Source organism: Folsomia candida, unplaced genomic scaffold (genome assembly GCF_002217175.1).
Source record: "Folsomia candida strain VU population unplaced genomic scaffold, ASM221717v1 Fcan01_Sc065, whole genome shotgun sequence".
Classification (NCBI taxonomy): Eukaryota; Metazoa; Arthropoda; class Collembola; order Entomobryomorpha; family Isotomidae; genus Folsomia; species Folsomia candida.
In genome coordinates, this window is record NW_019091257.1 from 154,287 (window position 1) to 165,849 (window position 11,563).

At 37.1% G+C, this 11,563-nt stretch overlaps 2 protein-coding genes across 2 annotated transcripts; both read left to right on the plus strand.

Moving 5' to 3' along the window:
• Positions 1–515: 515 nt before the first annotated feature.
• LOC118433642 lies at positions 516–4,129 on the plus strand. Its single transcript, XM_035845795.1, has 3 exons — positions 516–2,786; positions 2,994–3,386; positions 3,445–4,129. The coding sequence occupies exons 1-3, from the start codon at positions 2,719–2,721 to the stop codon at positions 3,554–3,556; spliced, it is 573 nt and encodes a 190-aa protein (XP_035701688.1). The 5' UTR covers positions 516–2,718; the 3' UTR covers positions 3,557–4,129.
• Positions 4,130–4,412: 283 nt separating this feature from the next.
• Positions 4,413–11,178, plus strand: LOC110862674 (protein mesh-like). The gene is given in 24 exon segments (XM_035845781.1): positions 4,413–4,624; positions 4,701–4,733; positions 4,801–5,535; positions 5,599–5,983; positions 6,056–6,106; positions 6,416–6,690; positions 7,089–7,270; positions 7,353–7,530; positions 7,624–7,740; positions 7,805–7,952; positions 8,010–8,130; positions 8,198–8,546; positions 8,612–8,751; positions 8,813–8,930; positions 9,034–9,179; positions 9,255–9,387; positions 9,450–9,597; positions 9,661–9,738; positions 9,741–9,983; positions 10,045–10,181; positions 10,243–10,375; positions 10,449–10,572; positions 10,634–10,794; positions 10,870–11,178. Coding segments are annotated over 21 exon segments (3,504 nt in total). The 5' UTR covers positions 4,413–4,624; positions 4,701–4,733; positions 4,801–5,535; positions 5,599–5,682; the 3' UTR covers positions 11,091–11,178.
• The last annotated feature ends 385 nt before the right edge of the window (positions 11,179–11,563 follow it).

Sequence of the window (11,563 nt, forward strand, 5' to 3'; positions counted from 1 at the left end):
TGAATACGATGCTATAAGGATAAAATCTAGTATGAGGAAAATAGTAAATAAATTGAATATTTTGCATGTCCATAACTTATTTGTGCACACAGGAGTCAGTAGCAACCTCAAGTTTCCGTTGGAATTTTAGGTTGAGGTTGACATTCAGTTGAACGAATGGATATAGTTTTTGGATGAATTTCCTGTTGATGTTTCAGAATATCGATAATCTTAAAACTTGGCCATGCTTACTATACAGTGGGTAGTCATGAGACAAACAAGTCTGTGTAGAATCAGTTTATCACACTACAAAATGTTGCAATTACTAAACTAACCACAAAATTATCTGTAATTAGTCCTACTTCGGAGGATACGATACGGGACCTTCAATAATTCGCCATTGTTTTTATAAATAAGGAAATCGCAGAGGTAATTTGCACAGTGGTTTTGAGGAAAAGTGCAATTGTATTGAACATTAGGATAAAATATGATTTAATTCATGAGTTGATTTTATTGGATGGTTAGACAGTGGTAGATACGAGGGTATATAATTATTATATAAAAAATGACGGGAATAATGAACCGTCCTTGGAAACGGAGCGCCACCTTAGATTTAGAATGTCTCCACGTAATAGGAACTGGTAGTTTTGGCAGAGTTTACAAAGCTAGACAAACTCTGCTCGGAAATATTGAATTTTACTACGCCGTAAAACAAATATTTGTTTATAAGACGTTACAACATTTTGAGTGGGAACCCTGTGAAAATGTTACGCGAGGTGATACTTTTGCAGGAAATTAACCATACGAATGTCGTCCGGTATTATTCGTTTTGGTTGAATGGTTGCTTAAGTTGGAAGGGAGATGCAAATCTGTACAGTTGTGCGGACAGCGAGTTTCTCTATATTGTGATGGAATTGTGTGATTTTTCGTTGAAAAAGTGGTTAGCGGATAATGTGGAGTTTAAATCTCGTGAAGTGTTTATTCCAGGAATTATGCTGAATACGTTAAGTGGGTTGGGTTATCTGCACGAGAGGTCAATCATCCATAGAGACTTGAAACCGGATAATATACTGGGGAGGGAGGTTAATGGGAGGTTGGAGTGGAAGATTGGAGATCTTGGTCTTGCCAGGAAACATGGGCAGGGAGACGAGCAAAGTGAGATGGTGGGCTGTTTGGAGTATAGAAGTCCGGAGAATGAGAATTCGAAAATGGCGGACGTTTACGCGTTAGGGAAAACGTTTTTAAATTTGTTTCCGAAGGATGTACTGAATTTGGGGAGAACGGCAGAATGTGCCGTTTTATGTCAGATAGATAAAAGTAGATTCCAATATGATAAAGTTGTAGGACTTGTTAAAAAAATGTGTGATAATAATAAAGATTTAAGGCCTTTAGTCAAAGAAGTGAAGTTGGAGATGAAATTAATTTTGGCAAAGCAGCAAAATGCGGATAAGGTGACAATATGTTCGGAAGTCGATGAGGAAGGTACTGGTTTTGATATGAGTGTAGTAGTGTTTTTATACATGTTAAATGTATGTATGTATGTATTTATTGATATATGGCCTGCAGCCCTCATCAACATGTCACAGAGTTTACATAATGCAGTAATTAAATTCATTCATAGTAATAAGTCGTATTCATAGTAATAAGTCGTAGTAATTAAAAACATCAATCCAAAAGCAAAATAATGATTTAAAAAAGTTTCGATTTGTCCTGTTATCATTATACATTTCAGAAAGGGAGGGAAAATCTTTAGCATATACATACAAATATTTTTCTCTACTGGGAGTGAGGATTCTACATTTTAGTGTGAGGTGATCAACGGTGGCGTCAGATCCAGATGTACAAAATGGACAGCAAGTGTTAGTTGTTACTTTTCTATCACCAAGTTTTATAGAGTACAGTCCTATTCGTAGTTGCGAGATAATGCTGCAGATTGCAAAAGGAAGATTCATTGTTAAATATGGTTCTGTGATGGCATGTGACTTCATGGCTGCATATTGCGCCATTCGACTAGAATTGATTAATCTGGAAGAGTCTTCATTAATTGATTTGGCGAAAGATTGGCTGACTATTTTTGAGAAATGTTCTGTAATGCGTTCCGAAAGCACATCAGCGTGTTCATCAAAGTGTCCCATATCTGTTCCTTCTAAGAGGGATTCAACCTTGCGTATCCAATTGAATTTGTGATTGTTGCCTTCTCTCCTTGCCCACTTTATCTGCCATCGTATACATTGGCCAAGGATTGATTTCTCTTCTCGCATTAGTAGTTTCTTGATGAATGTCAACGTCTGTTTAATCAAGAGTTTTATAAATGTTAAATAGTAATTAAGAATTTTTCCGGTTTTAAAAAATATAGGCACAAAGAGACCATGCCACAGTTATCCTGTGACAATCTGCTTGTCGTACATTGTTCTCATACTGGCGACGATTTTGTCAGTATTGGTTTTCCAAACGTATTGGTGGCGTGTTACCGTCGAGAAGACAAATCCTCCATGCCAGTTCGAGAATGAAAATAAAAAACTGAGGACTAAATATGAGCGCGGTTTACGAAAATATTCAATCAACTCGACCACCGGGGATGTCCTCGTTGCTGAGACAGGAAGCATATATTTCGTATCAAATTATACCTATGCCACATCACATACTTGGACAATTAGGGCAAATAGTTTTGAGTTTGTGTGGATTAAATTACTGAGGAATGAGTTACCAATTACGGCGAAATTAACGGTGACCCCTGTCATGACGCTGCTGCAAATTAACGAGAGGAATGGTACAAACGCCGACCTCAACGAGGCAAGGCAACTAATGTACGTGAACTATATATTTGGATTATTTATGGTATTAGTTTTAATTTTGAGCCACCCACGCAATAACTACTGCCAGAGGTGATGGATTTTATTATTACCTTTTGGTTACCAAGGGCGTCACCGAGTGCTGATAGATAACAAGGGCTACACTGGTAGAATAATATGTAATCAATGATTGGTGGTAATATTTCGTACGGTTACTTTCAGAAGCACAAATAGTGATCAGAAATACGTTTTCCACGGACCAATCCTACTCTTGACGTTGGAATTGAAAGCAAGAAAAATAAATGAGGAAACCAAGCCATACTTTTTCCTAAAATTTGGAGGATTTGGAAACGAGTCGAGATATTTAAACAGAATTTTCTCCCATTATAATTACATCGCACCGAGTGGGCATATTAATTACCCAGGGAACGAGAAGAACTACAGAAATAATGAGATAGCGACATTTGTGATAAATCCGGTACAAACAATTACTATGCCTGGGTTCCTCTATGCCGCCAACATGGAGAAAAACAACGCTTGTGGGGACAGTTTGACAGTATTTAGAGTTATACCAGAAAAAATTAGTAGATACGGGCATCTCAGATATAATTACAGGTAAGTTTTGCATACATGATTATTCAGACAAAATAGAAATTGGATAATTATTTATTAGGATTTGCAAGATTGTGGAAAACTCACAGGCGAAGTATGAATGGGAGCGATTGTTCTTGGTTTTCGTTAGTAATGAAGATATAACGGGGAAAGGGTTCAGATTCGGGTGGTGATGGAGATGTGGATTTTTTATTGCTGTGGGAAATAATTATTTGAAAATCGGTTTATAAAATGGGTACAGTTGGTAGATTTAAAATGTTGAACAATTGTAAGTATTTGTAATTTTGTCATATTTGCCTGAAAGGGACGAAATTGAATTAGTAATAAAATCTGAGATACTTATTTAAGAAAATTCTGATTCATATTAGTTTTCGTTAAGGACTATTAGCAAAACAACTTATTTAGCAGAAATAAATTTGGTGTGGAGAACCATTGTTCGTTACGTGGCTGCATCTCTACTTTGCAACTTGGAGACCAGAAATAATTTTGGTAAAATGTTAGATTTTGAAAAAAATAAGAATTATTTTTACAATGTAAATGGGGGAAGGGTGGTTTAATTTTTTGGCTGCAGTAGTAACTGGATGAATCTCTCCCTACGGGAACTGGAAAATCTCCTCTTAATTATTTATAAATATTTATATTTATCCTTAATATTTTTTTCAGCCACGAAATCTAGAAGAGTTGTTATTCTACATTAAATGCAGCAAAATTAAGTAATTTTTTATGGGAATGATGTAAAAATAAGATAAATTATTACCGCAAGGAATTAAATATGATTTAATGAGTTTTAAATTGTTACAAAATGGATTAGTTAGAATTGATAATTATTGCCATTGACAAATTTATTGATGAAATTTTAATAATCAGTGAATTTAATTTGGAAATATGTAATTAACCTTGGAAATCTGTTGACTCAGCATCTCGTGCAGCTGGGCAAACAATATTAAAATTAAGTTAAGGAATTTTAGAGGAAAAATTAGTAAAAAGGGCAATAATTTATTTATTAGGTTCTATTTATTGATAATTTAGTGTATTCTGGGAAAAAGTAATTTGCGGTGAAGTGTTTTAAAGTTTTAATATAAATGGGAAGCTATTACCCAATTAATTTTACACTTGTATCAAAATCCTTGTCCTTATTGACGGAAATATTTGGATAGGTTCGTTAAAGATGACGAAATCGAAAATAATTATCTCAATCTGTTTGCTATTTGTAGTGCTCGTGACTAACGTAAAATTGCAAGGTATGCAAAATTAAATAAATAATAAAATTATATTTATAGAAAATAGTTGAAAGATAATTTGGGTTCGCGTGTGTAGAAGTTAATCTCTGGGAACATTCAAATTTTGAAGGTATGGACGAACAGATTTCTGCAAACATTTATCGTGTTATTTGTATGCACAACTAAAAACATTTTAGGGCGCATGGTGACATTCAGACTGGACGGGGGACGATGCAGGAACGTTTTGGACCTTGATTTTAACGACAAGACGTCCTCCGTCAGGACCAGTGCGTATATCCGCCTCTGGGAAGATGCAGACTGCAAGGGGGACCGGTATCAACTTGACAGAGCCGGGGCGGCTAATTTAGGCGGATTTAATGACAAGTTGACATCTGTGAGCGATTGTAAACTTGGCGGTTAGTTGAGAAGTTGGGAGATTTTTTGAACTTTATGGCGGTTTCTGTGTAATTTTTTAAATTATTAATTAATTATCAGAAACCGTTGAAATTGGTTGAAATTGAGGGGTAACATAGAATAAAATAATTTTCAGGGTAACCAATATTTCTAGATACGGGGGTAACTATCGAAATTTAGCGAACATATGTTGGCAAAGTTTAAATAAACAATTCATAATGAGAAAATAAGTTATGGGAAATCACATTTTTTAATTTCTGACAATATTGGTATTAAGAAATTGGTTTTAAAATTGTTGTTATATTTTGAAAATATCATATATCCTGTAAACTGCGCATGCCAGAGGTATTCGCTATATAGGAAATTTGTATTACAAATAAATTAGTAGGCAAATCTTGGCCGATCATATTAGGTAAGAAGTAAAAATATATTCGGCTAATAAACAATTCTTGGAAAGCGGTCTCACCATTCATTAAATTCTATTCATAAATACAGAGCTGTCCTGTCCTGCTTGACTTGTAAGTAATCGTATAAATCGTATTCTGAGAAAATTCATAATAAGTAAATATTTTGTTTACGAGGATAAGCTTGTTGATGATATCACTCCAGTTGCGGATGTAGTGATCCTCGGCTATGGACAGTTGGCTAAAATTAACGTAAGCAAGATGTTTACATGTTTTCTGAGAATGGAGATACGATTAATTTTGCAAGACAAGTACACAGTCCAAGGTGACGGAAAAGAAGTATCCAAAGGCGAGGATTTCTATTTAGTTGAGCTACAGAAGTGGGAGGATTATTGTGAACATCACTTTCATAGTTTTTTATCAATTGGAAAAATGGTATCTGAAAAAATTAGACGGTTTCGGGTCTTGGTGTGGACCATGGTTTTGGTGCTTGGGAGCCGATTGCCGATTACAAGTTGTGATTATCTTGATGATTTTTGGTCAAGTGAAGAAGTTACGACAGGTAAGAATTAGGCCGTGATGCTATATGTATGTTGGTGGTGAATAAATATATTTACAAATGATATCTATGTAGCTGGAAGCACGCACATTCGGTGGACCGGATCGCTAAGTCGTTTAAATGAAGGTAATTATCTATGAAGAACAGTTTTAATTGTTTTTTTTTTGCTTGTTATTTTGGGATTTTTTCCGGCTTATCAGGTTTTGTTTCAAAAATTAAAAAAAAATTTGTCTTAGCTGAGGCTAATTTTTTATCTTATTCAGAATGTATGAAGGTATTTAAGTTCAAGAAATATATTTTTAAATATCACCTTTGTTAAGGGTGCTAGTTAATCATTTAATGTTGAACAAGGTAAATCGAAAATTTTAGGAAGCGCTCATTTTTTATCATAATTTCTTAATATCTTATTAAGTTTAATATCTTATTTTGGTATAGTGTTGGACCGTATTTTGACAAGTACTCCTCGACCCCCTTATTACTACCATCCTGAAACTAGAGCGGATCCCCCTATCCGCACGCCGTATAGGTTGACTTCTGAACGGCTCGGAACGATAAGGTCCGAACTGCTGTATCCAATCCAAACTACAGAAGAATTCTATCTGAGTGATAGTTTTCTGGGAAAGCTAGACAATAATGGGAGAAATTTTGCCCTCGGAATATTAATTTTGGACTTGCCGTTTTTTGGAAAGAAATATAATCAGATTTTTGAAGTAAGATTTGGCGTAAAATTGGCACGGTTAAATATTTAAATAAGCGGGTATTCGAGGGAATGGCTCGTAAGGGACATGCCGATGTGTGCAGCTCCTAAACCTATTTTTTAGGCCGTCGTTTTCGTAAAATTGCGTAAGAATTTTGTGAAGAACCGAATTTTTGACATTTATTGATATAGAGAAAACTCCAAAATTAGTCAATATTTTAGGATTTTTAAAAGTAAAAAATAACATAAAAAAAATTTTGATAAAAGTTGGCAGGGTAAAAAGTAAATCAGCAAAACCTAAGTTTTGCAATTTTCGGGTGAATTTTTGCAAGAAAAGATTTACAACTGGCGTGAACTTAAGAATTTTAAGGGGTTACGAAATATACGAGAATATAACATGCGAATATATAGGTGTCGCTTCATGGCCATGTAGCATTGAGCTATGGCAAATATTCAGCAACGTATCCGTTCGTGTTTCCAAATCCTGGTTATCCAAAAGAATTCGACGCATCGATTATTGCACCGCTGTATTCGGAATTCAAAATTAGAGCGGAGCCGTCAGATGGGGATAAGACAGCAGGCGTATATTTGCAGTAGGTTCAGTCTTTAATTTAGCAAATTAAATTAAGAATGAAGGATAAATAAGTAAAGACAGGTTGGGTCCGTTTTTGACAGGGTGGAAAGACACTTAGGAAGTAGGACTGATGAGATAGGCGTGGAATTGCGGGAGCGTTCAAAATGGGACGTGCGAGACGGAATTGTAGGGGCAGAATCGTTCCAACCGGAACACGTGATAGTGGCAACGTGGAGAAATGTTTGTTTTGCGGGAGATCCCAATTCAGGAAATGACACCGTTAGTGACATATAAATAATGAACTAATTCGATAATTAATCATTGGGGGGAATCAAGATTATAGAAAATTAAAGTGTATCCAAATACTTGCAGACGACGACATTCCAAGCAGTGATAGTGACGGATGAAACAAGGACTTATGTGATCTACAATTATGAACATATCGGGACTACGTCACATCACATGAACGACGGCGGGAAGATAGCTTTTGTAGCGGCTAGTTCAAATAATTATTTTTTTAAATGTGAAATATCAAAGGTTTAATTTAATTCAGGTTGGATTCAATGCGGGAAATGGATCTGAAGCGTTCGAATATGTAAAATCAGAGAGCATCCGGAAACTTTTAACCTCCGGGAATGTTAATGGATTTCCGGGTCGTCATATTTTTAGGGTGGACGAAGCCATTTTGTCTGGCCAGTGTGGTTAGTGATGAGGTACTAATAGTTCATAATTTGGTATTTGAAGGGTGATTTTTTTAGCGGGGAATGACACCGACAAAGGAAGACTAATTGTTGCCCCGGAGAGCGGGAATATGCTTGGGGGAACAATTGTGAACGTGACAGGGCCGTGTTTCAACTCATCGCGAGAGTATTACTGCAGGTATTAAAGTTCTTTTCAAAGTATGGAATAGGAAGGTATGGAATAATTAGTGAGAAAAATGAACCAGGTTCCAGAACACAAAAGTAAAAGCTGTCGTCATGAATGGGAACCGGGCAAGCTGTGTGATGCCACAAATTTTGGCAGCTGGGTATATTAACATTTCGGTTGGCGCGGAACGGAATGAAACCGCGGACGCGGAATGGCGGACAAAGTTTTTTGTAGAGTCGCCAACACGATCCCCTGAACTGGTGCGGTTTCCGAATATTGATATCAGGAGTAGGAAACTGTCCACTATTACTTGGGACTATAAGAACCTGACTGTAAACAAGGACACACTGGTAACCTTGGAAGCCTGGGAATACAGGGACAATTTGAATTTTAGTGGGCCAGAAATTGTTTTTGTAGGCGCGTTAGCGGTGAGTTTGAAGTTATGTATGTTTGTTTTCGATGGGATTAATGGAATTGGGTGGTTTTTTTAAAGGAAGCGATTCTGAACAGTGGCAGACACGAAATAGGGAACACTTCAAAATTAAAGAGATCGGAAGAAGAATTCTTTGACAGTAAAAGAGTAGCTTTAGCATCGGTTAGATTTGCAAATGTATCTGCAGGAGAATTAAATCCGTGAGTTTTAAAAATAATTAGTGATGGCGGTGGTCCTTTTTATGGGGAATATTGGACACAGAATTTTATGGAGTTGTCCCGTCCCGTTGGTTCTATTTTATGGAAATACGGGAATTAATAATGTAACGTGCCAAGGATGGCTAGCGAGGGAAAGGCATCGTCCAAACTTTACGGCTCAGGTAAGAAATTATATTTTCTGATTTAGCGGAGGATATGAATTTTGCGTAAAAAATCCATAAATTGTTAACCTAAATGGGAAATTATGTAATTACTACTTTGCAGCTTCCAAAATGTCCTTGTACCTTGACACAAGCAGTCAGTGACGTTGGGCGGTTCATTCCTGATCCTGAATGCGATAAGGATGGGAAGTTTTCTAACTGTGAGCTTAACCAGAATGCGAAACATTGTGTCCAATCGGCAATTCCAACGTAGGTCGAACACATTTTGTGTATCGCAATCGTGCTTGTGAAATGAAGTTGTATTAAGAATAAAGTTTTTTGTAGTGAGTCTGGTGCAGGCCAACAATGCTGTTACGACATATTCGGTGATCTTATGTTGAGCTATGACAATGTTTGGAGTGGAAAACCACGCCGGTCGCATGCTGCCGGGGCACAGCCGTTCAATGAAATATACAAGGTTTTGTAATGGTTAAATAGTGGAACGTTCCTAATTGGGGTTTAAATAATTGTTGCATTCAGGTCCCCTCCTTGTCGCACTATTTGAACGATATCGCTCCATTTTATTCTTGTTGCGTCTGGAACTCAGAAACGAGTCCGGGTTGCTATGCTTTCCGTGAGGAAGTGCGAGTTTCTCAGAATTGTGTGGGCTACGATCCGCCCGGATTGTGTAAGGGAAATAGAGTTTAGGTCTGACTTGTTTCAAAAATTGAAATTCGCGGTAATTATTTAGCCACAGTCTTTGGTAGCCTTCATTTCTACACGTTTGACGGAGTTGCGTTCACCTTTAATCCAAAGGGGGAGTTTGTTCTGCTAGCGTGAACTCGAGCCTATTAGAGATTCAGGGACGATTTGAACAGCTACCGCCTAGAGAGGGTGGAACGTCGGTGAATTCAACGAAACTAACCGTACTTGCCGCTAGGGAAGGAAACTCCGCCACGGTGGAAGTCCGACTTCGTCCTGTGGAAGCGAGATGGCGCTACAAGTTGGATGTTCTGGTAGATGGGGAAAATGTGTTTTTTGACCGATTGCCTCAAAAAGTGCAACACTTTCCAGGTAATTTGATAAATTTCTGAATAGTTCAGCAGGAAAAATTCTTACAGTTGTAAAATAAAAGGTTTGACCGTGCACACGCCGACCTACGTGCTAAATCAGTCGACGGTGATTGTCATGTTCAAATCTGGCACTGGTGTGGAGGTTATAGAAAATAAGGGTCACACTGCGGCTAGAATCTACCTACCAACGAGTTTTAAAGTGAGTTTAAATTATTTATATTTTGCAAATTGAAATTGATTAACGCCTGCTGACTTTGCAGAACACGACTACTGGTCTTTTCGGAAGATGGGATAACGTGTGGCAAGGCGAGTTCCCACTTCCTGACGGGACAGAGGTCGCTTCAGAGATGATCTATGATTTAAAAGGATTTTACCATAATTTTGGGAAACACTGTAAGTGGTTTTTGGATTGTAATTCATACTTGGGAATTAGATAATGAATATTCGTATTTTATTCTCTCTGTAGGGAAAGTTCAGGAGAATGAGTCATTATTTTCGTATCCGCCAAGGAGATCAAGCTTGGATTACAGTGATCCCAACTTTGTCCCAGTTTCAAGTCTTGAAGTCTCCAAAATCCTCTCTGACCAGGGGTAGGTGGATTAATTAAGTTTTTTGTAGTAAAATGTATTAATTTTGTGGTACTACGTATAGGGTTCACCCAAACTTGACGTATACGATGGTGGACGATTTTTGTGGGGATTCGTACCAATGCAAGTTTGACTACGCGATCACGGGGGATAAATGGGCTGCCCATTTTACAAAAGCGTACCAATGGCAGTACAACAATGTCAGGAATAACGCACTAAAACCAGGTTTGTTTTGCTAATTGATTAGTGAGGTGTGGTTGGGGTTATAGAGATAATTTTATAAATAATTTCTGGTAAAAGTGGTGTCCTGCGGATGGTTACCGACACCGCGGAATGGGGACAAGAGCACGTTCCGCTTCACGCCTGGGACGATGGTGGAGTTTGAGTGTGACTGGGGGTACTATCTTTTGGGGTCCACGCGACGGTACTGTTCTTCCGGGGGGGAGTGGACTTATCCTAAATACAATGAGTGGGGGCGTGCTTTCAACAAAAGTGAAGGAATGACTAGATGCGTTAGTTAGTGATGAAATGGGGGAAGATAGAATAATATTTGGAATATAAATGTGTAACGAAATTGAGAATAATAAAGTTTGAAGGGCTAAATCTAGATCGATATTAGATTTATTTATGTTAATTATGTAATTGTTCACATGTTGCATTCCTGTAGTACATTGCAACTGACTGCATCCTAAAAGTAAAAGTAAAAAGTAATCCTAATAGTGGATTTTGGTATAAATTAAATAAATGAGTTTTCGTAAGTCATATTTTTTGTAGTAGCACATAAAATATGTAAGTAGTTCAGAAATAGGTGTTAAAATTGTATTTATTTTTGAGATTTGAGATTTAAATGATTATTTAGTTTTATGCTACGCAGATCGACAAGTTGAGATATAGATTAGTTAAAATTCAGCCATGCTGGAAAAATTGGAGTTTGGGACATCAATCACTTTGACTGTGACGAGTCATCTATGTAATTTGGCCGGAATTGGGGGAT

Excerpts from the sequence above, each read along its gene's own strand:
- LOC118433642 (XM_035845795.1), top strand. The coding sequence starts at position 2,719 with ATGACGCTGCTGCAAATTAACGAGAGGAATGGTACAAACGCCGACCTC. Across the intron at positions 2,787-2,993 it reads AACGAGGCAAGGCAACTAAT|AAGCACAAATAGTGATCAGA; the intron begins GTACGTGAACTA and ends GGTTACTTTCAG. Across the intron at positions 3,387-3,444 it reads CATCTCAGATATAATTACAG|GATTTGCAAGATTGTGGAAA; the intron begins GTAAGTTTTGCA and ends ATTATTTATTAG.